The 7,727-nt window shown below is 45.9% G+C and overlaps 1 protein-coding gene across 1 annotated transcript; it reads right to left on the reverse strand.

The window, feature by feature from the left end:
- Positions 1–1,194: 1,194 nt before the first annotated feature.
- LOC119723993 (uncharacterized protein K02A2.6-like) lies at positions 1,195–5,055 on the reverse strand. The gene has a single exon (XM_038194915.1). It carries the CDS (start codon positions 5,053–5,055, stop codon positions 1,195–1,197), a length of 3,861 nt encoding a protein of 1,286 aa, XP_038050843.1.
- Between the last annotated feature and the right edge of the window lie 2,672 nt (positions 5,056–7,727).

Consider the following 7,727-nt stretch of genomic DNA (forward strand, 5'->3'; position numbering starts at 1 on the left):
TTTTTTCTTGGCATGACTGTCAGCTGGGTGGGAACTTCCGGTGAAATTGGATAGCCGTTATCTGGTTTGAAAAAAAAATGTGAATAACCAGATTTTAAAATCTCTGATTTCTCCCACCACTAACATTGCGCCATGGCAACGTATAACCCTCACAAAAGTAAACATGAGGGAAATAAATGCAAAATGTGTGGAAAATCTGACAACCCACTAGTCCCCTCACTTACGCCCGGTCAAGATGAGCTGTGCTCTCGGTGCGTGCATGTGACACAAATCCAGAGTCTTGATGAGGTAGAGAAGCTGGACGAGCTGGAGAAGATTCAAAAAGAGGGTGGTGCGTTGTCTGGGCTTTTGGAAGACAAACCATCAAGCAAAGAAACTCCGGAGTTAGAAAAATCAAGACAAAAGGCCCGCGGCGCAATCAAATTAATGATGGGTCTGCATGTCCCAAAGCAAACTGGTAAAGAGGAAGTGGGACAATTTGAGCCAACTTTTGGGGATGTTCAGGTGATGGAAGCACTGGCTCCAGATATTTGTCTGAGACTCCGGAAGGGTTCACTCTGTTAATTTCCCTCAATACTGCACCCTGATAATAGCATGCTGGGCCGGAAGGTGAACTTGGAAGGGACTCTCTTTCCCAAACTAACAAATATTAATGAGTACAATGACCAACACAAACGGGCGAAGAAGTTGGTAGAAGAAATGACAAGACGCTGTTAGGTTACTGGTTTAAGGTTGATAAGAAAAGACAAGATTGCGGAGACTCACCATTTGGGGTTCACCATGCGGGCCGCCATGTTTGCACATGTTTTATTCATGAGTGCGTGTACTTACAGAACGTACAGTTCATGTCATGGAACGTACAGTCCGAAGGCCTGTTATAACATCTCCCCTTTTTCTAAAAGAAACAAACTGGTTAATAAACAACAATGTGAATATAAATTCCAAGAACTGGAATCAATTGAAAAGTTCAAATCCTTGAGTTGAGAGATTTGAGAGTCTCTGTGACTAAAATAAAGTTGCTAGTGTTCAGCTTAATGTTCAGATGAGATGAGGTTTCTTGCAGATCTAACACGTTACAGTTCTATGTCCAATAAAAGTTGATTACTGTAATTTCGCGTCTCAGTGTTGATTCTGATTCATTTGGTGCTTATCTAAATGCTAGTTTGTTCTCTTTTGATTAAGTGTGTGACTGGTCTAGTTTTGAGACACAATGTAGTCCTTGTGCCAAACTGGTGGACGGGTAACTCGAGTGGGTCGAGATTCAGCTGGTTGAGGATCCTTGGTCTCCTTGCATGATGTTTGGATGTCAAGAACTGGATCCAGGGATGGTTTGGGAAGAAGAAAGATATGACGTCTGTTTCGACGGTACTCAGTGCCGTTGATGTTGATGATGTAGGACCGTGGAGTCCCAGCCTGACGTACAACTTCACCTTCTGGGCTCAGCTGTCCTTTGGTTCGGATCTTAACCTTGTCTCCAGGCATCAAATCATCCAGCTGTCTTGCACCGTGTCGCTTGTTGAAGGTTTGTCCGCTTTTCTGTTTGTTCATGTTGTCTGTAGCCTTCAGCTTGTTGTGATCTACCTTCTTAGGCTGCAGATTACGAGGCAGGATTGGAAGTGTGGTGCGAATCTCCCTTCCCATTAGGAGACTGGCTGGACTCTGGCCAAGGCTAGGCAGAGGAGTGGACCGGTACAGCATCAAGGCGCGGACTGGATCGTCTTGGCTTAACAGTCTCTTGGCAATGTGTACAGCTTTCTCTGCTTGTCCGTTGGCCTGTGGGTAATAGGGACTGGAGGTGATGTGTTGGAAGTTGTACTCACGAGCGAATTGGTCAAATTCACCCAAAAACTGTGGACCATTGTCAGTCACCACCACTTCGGGAATACCATATCTAGCAAATGTTGCCTTGATGAAGTTTATCACAGATTTGGCTGTTGTCGAGTGGAGGTGATGTAGCTCTATCCATCGGGAATAGTAGTCTACCAGCACAAGGTACATCTTCCCCTTCACCTCGGCTAGGTCGCAGGCAATTTGCTGCCATGGTCTCTGTGGGAGTGGTGTGGACATGAGTGGTTCGGCGCGTTGCGATGGTTGCATATCCTGGCAATGCGGGCAAGACTGGACATACTGGGCTATGTCAGTGCTCATACCAGGCCACCACAAGGCTTGATTGGCTCGAAGTCGGCTTTTTGAGACGCCTTGATGACCCTCATGGATTCTCTGCAACATTTGTTGTCTCAGGCTCTGTGGAATCACAATGCGGTCACCATATGTGAGGATACCACCGACTAGGCTGATTTTGTCTTGGTCATCCCAGAACCGTTTCAACTCTGGGTCGACATCCTTCTGGTACTTAGGCCATCCATCTTTGACGTGAGTGATGACTGCACTCAGGGTACGGTCGTGACTGGTCTCTAAGGCTATTTCGACCAGCTTTGCATCAGATGCTGGCCACTGGGTTGTGATCAAGTGGACATGTGCTTCGATCTCGCCTTCAAGATCTTCATCTGGTTCGGCCACTTTATCTCGCTGGAGAGGAGCTCGCGAAAGTGCATCGGCCACAACCAGGTCCTTACCAGGGGTGTACTCTGCTTCGCAGTTGTATCTCATCAGCCTCATCAGCAGTCGTTGGCATCGGAGAGGGGCATCACATAAGTCCTTTTTGTTGATTAGGGACACTAGGGGTTTGTGGTCTGTCTGGAGCGTCACTCGTAGACCGCGGAGATAGACGAAGAAACGCTCACATGACCATACAGCAGCCAGTAGCTCCTTCTCGATCTGTGCATATCGTTGTTCAGCACGTGTCAGGCTTCGGGAACAATATGCTACTGGTCTCCAGGACTCATCTTCCTGCTTCTGAAGGATGTATCCACCAATGCCGTAACTGCTGGCATCAGCACTGACCATCGTTGACTTTGTTGGGTCATAGTATGCAAGCGTCGGGGCTGTAGTTAGCAGTGTCTTGAGGTGTCTGAAAGCACTGCGTTGTGCTGGACCCCAAGTCCACTCTGTGTCGCCTTTCATCAGAGCATTAATCGGTGCTGCCACTGTAGCTGCATGGGGTATGAAACGAGATAGCCAATTCACCATCCCCATCAGTCGTTTGACTTCCTCCTTCGTCGTAGGCGGCGACATCTGGAGGATTGCATCAAGTTTAGCAGGATCAGGGTGAATTCCACGCTTATCGAGACGATGGCCAAGGAAGTGCACCTGCTCTTGCGCAATTTTGCACTTGTCCTTATTAAGCTTCAGCCCAGCTCCTTGTAGAATTTGCAGTACATGACGGAGACGTGCGTCATGTTCCTCTGGTGTCGCACCCGTGACAAGAACATCATCCATGTAGACGACAACTCCCGGTAGATTGACCAGCAGATCACTCATGATTCTCTGGTACAGCTCAGGTGCCGATGTGATGCCAAATGGCAGGCGATTGAAGCAGAATCTACCAAATGGTGTGATGAATGTGGTTAACTTCTGGCTGTCAGGGTGGAGCGGAATTTGCCAAAACCCATGCTTGGCATCGAGGACAGAAAATAACTGGGCACCGGCAATTTTACCCAGGACCTCTTCCAAGGTAGGTATGCTAAACTGCTCCCTGGCCACGGCTTTGTTCAGCATTCGTAGGTCAACACAGACTCTGATGTTTCCATTTTTCTTTGGAGCGATCACGATCGGGGCGCACCAATCAGTTGGTTCTGTGATGCGCGTGACGATTCCTTGTTTCTCCATTTTGTCTAGCTCTGCCTTGAGTTGGGGGTGCAAGGGCAGTGGGATTCGACGAGGGGCATGGACACAGTGTGGTGTAGCGTTTTCTGTCAGCTTTATCTTGACTGGTGGGCCTTTTAGGCATCCGGTTCCCTCATAAACATCATCATCATTTATCATGGTGTACACACGCTGCACCAGGTTAAGGGAAACACAGGCATGTTTTCCCAGAACTGGCTCACCATCGCCAATGATAAGAAAAGTCAGGATATGGTACTTGCCCTTGACTTCACATGATAGGCGTTTCTGTCCTCTTGGCTGGACTTTTCCGCCGAAGAAACCGCACAGACGGGTTGTAGTCGTAGACTGCAGGGTCGGGTTGTGGAGCTTCAGGGTGTGGTAAACATGAAGTGGCAGTATGTTTACCTCGGACCCAGTGTCAAGCAAGAAGTTGATGGGCTTTTTCTCAACAAGGATGGTCTGGCGCCAGGAAGTGTGTGATGGGGCATTTTTACTGGATACGGAGCCTACAAAGAACTCAGTCTCATCGTCAGATGAAGTCGGTGCCATCACAGCTCGCGTGTGTTTAGGTTTGGATCGGCAAACCCGGCTAAAATGTCCAGTTTTGTGACAGGACTTGCACTTCTGGCCTCTAGCAGGGCATGTAGCATGACTTGGGTCGTATCCGCAATTGGGACACCTGGCCTGGTGGGTGTTGGGTTTGGTCGATCGATTGTGGGGCATCTTCTGTCGAGGTTTGGGGTGCATCGCGTGAACAGCCGCCGTATTGTGTGCTCCTTTAATTTCACGGAGATCTTTGGTGGCTGTCTCTAGAGTTTTTGCAACATCCAGGGCTTTCTGGAAAGTGAGGCTATCCTTAGTCAGAAGATGTTTCTGAACATACTCACTTCGGAGGCCACAGATCAGGCGATCACGCAAGGCGTCATCGAGAAATGTCCCAAACTGGCAGGGGCTGGCAAGATCGCGTAGTGCAACAGCATACTGAGCGATGGACTCATCCATGTGTTGTTCGCGTTTGTAAAATCGGAAACGCTCTGCTACAACTAGACGCTTTGGGCCGTAGTGTGATACAAGCATATCACAGAGTTCTTTGAAGCTCTTTGCAGACACTGGAGTTGGTTCAGCTAAGCTTTTTACAGTCTTGTAGACAGTAGCACCAACTGCACTCAACAGAACTGCCGATTGTTTCGCCGCAGGGATGTCATTTGCAACAAAATAGAGGTTAAGACGCTCGATGTAGTTGCGAATGTCTTCAACTTGGTCGTACTGGTCGAGACGGCCAATTAACGGAGCGCTGGATACCGCCCCCAACGATGTAGACTGCGTCATTGCGATGTCTACGTGTTCCCGTGCGTGCGTGAAACTCACAACAATTCGTTCGAAAGTTTAACTTGTAGCGTAAATGTCACTTTTTTCATGCGAAAAGTGGAATGCAAAATGACGGTTATTTTATACTGTATCAACCACCGCTGCCACCATGTTAGGTTACTGGTTTAAGGTTGATAAGAATTGACAAGATTGCGGAGACTCACCATTTGGGGTTCACCATGCGGGCCGCCATGTTTGCACATGTTTTATTCATGAGTGCGTGTACTTACAGAACGTACAGTTCATGTCATGGAACGTACAGTCCGAAGGCCTGTTATAACAGACGCCACTCCAAGAAGGTATTCTTATTGGATAGTCATGGCAGGAATGGCCTGAAATGTGTGAGTCTAACGCTCAGGCCTCTATGCTTGAGAGTAGGCAGGCCTGCAATGATTCTGCCACTTAAGGGGGGGGGGGGGGGTCGCTAAATGATTACATGTTTACTTCATTACATGCGTTGATAGGTTCCTATACATACTGAGAAGTACTACGATATCATACCGTGAAACGACTTTCACCAGATTTGTTTATGTATTAAACGTATGCCTTACTGTTTATATAAAATGTATACATATATCCATATTTTTTATTACATGTAATGTAATGTGATGCTTACATAGCAATTTATACATATACCCCCAAAATAATAAAATTATTGAAGTGTCATTGCAAACTTGTGATATGAAATTTGAATGTAACTTTTCAATATTGGTGTGATCTTTAGCACATTCTCTGCAATCACTTGTACATTTTGAATTCGTTTTTCTATGGAGAGAAGTACGCGTAATTGTGATAAACTGTCATGCCCAGGGACACACACATCCAGTTGACTTTGTTGACGTACGATTGTTATGATCAGGTAACAATCACTAAAAGTTGTGAGCTTATATTTAAAAGCAAATTACATAAAGTTTTATCTGAAGGTGATGGAGGCCCATCTGATTGTGACTCTGATCATAACGTTCCAACAGTTACTCCTTTGACTAAAAAGGGTAGTGTTTGCTTGTATTTTATCAAATAAATAATAGGGCTGTCCCGAATATTCGAATATCCGATCATCAACCAAATATTCAAATAGCTTTTTGCTGGTTTGAATATTCGAAAACCAAAAACTGCCCACGCACACACACACAACTGTGATATTATTTTGTCGTAAAGTTGCGGTGCCGTGTAATATTGCCCGGTGCCACTTTTTGGTTGACGGCGGTTCATTGTTCCCATCCTTTTAGCAGCTTAACCAGTTCGCACTGGGTGACGTGTATACCCCAAAAGGTTTTGCAGTATTGGGAACGGATGACAGACAAACACGCAGGGAGCGAGGCCGGAAATATATGTCAGCAACCCGCTCGCAGCGAGCGAGGCTGAAAATATGAGAGTGCTGTCCCGAGGGTGATTGCTTCAACCCGCCTGGCTAGAGGTCGAGTGAACAGTTATCCCGCACCTCGTTCCGTTCTTGTCAAAATAATCCCGGCGTGAACTGGTTAAAGCCTTTGACAAAAGTTGACCAAGTTGACAGTTTGAAAACGCTTACTGGTACTACAAACCACTCCGGCGGACCATGGAGCAATGATGTGGACCATATCGATCGTTGCACACAGATTTTAACTGGCACGCTCTGCATGCAACTTTTTGACCGGCGCGGCATGATGCAGCTGGCTGTTTCGAATATCCGAATACTCGGTCAAACACAGTTTTCAGTAATCGAATACTAAATTATTTGAAAACGAACAGCCCTACAAAGTTGGTTTCATAAGATTTGGTCGTATGTGGGAGTAGGCATTACTTTATAAACTTCCTTTTTGAAATTAAAAAAAATATTGCATCGCTGTATCATATCTGTAATAGCCAAATTACTCAGATCTTTTGTAGGACAAAACGTAAAATAAACTTGTACAAGATATCTTATTTTGTCTTGTGGGTTGCTACGTTCTCATTAATTTGTCGTCATATGTAGATGTTCTTGCACTTCATGGAAAGTGTGGTTAGTCTTGTGATATTTGGCGAGTGCAAAGTTTTTAGCAAACTGCAAAACCTCTTCACACGTGACAGTGAAGTGCAGACGAAATAATCATATCTGATAATGAAACCAAGGATTTTCTCCTGAGGGCAGAGCACTGTAGCTGGCAAGCCTGAAGAAACCTGTAGAGAGAAGACAGTGAGAAGAAATTACAGTCTTAGAGGTGGGAGAAAAACCCCAGACGAATATTCTGAGGAAAACCCACGGAATCAGGCAGGGACTGAAAACCCAATCCACATAATGGACCAGGCGGGATTCGAACCGGGGCCACAGCTTTGCATGGAAGGTGAGGAAAGTAACGCTACGCCAACCTAACTCCCTGTCACACCCAACCAATTGGATGCGGCATCTGTAGACATGTTGGCATGTTTTTTTGGTCAGATTTTATAAATGTTATTTCTACTTCTAGCATACTGCTGTTTAACTTGAATCTTTGGAAGCAGCACGTCAGTCGAGAGTCTCTCGATAACAGTGATAACTGTTAAAGGGAAAATACAACATTTGCAAACATCAAAAAATATAACTACCAAATCGTTTTGAAATACCTTGCTGGACTGTTGGTGAATGACAGTGTAAAGCATCCTGTAAAATCATGGCACCTGGTATACTGTCATTT

The sequence above is a fragment of the Patiria miniata genome, unplaced genomic scaffold, assembly GCF_015706575.1.
Source record: "Patiria miniata isolate m_02_andy unplaced genomic scaffold, ASM1570657v1 HiC_scaffold_17, whole genome shotgun sequence".
NCBI classification, from domain to species: domain Eukaryota; kingdom Metazoa; phylum Echinodermata; class Asteroidea; order Valvatida; family Asterinidae; genus Patiria; species Patiria miniata.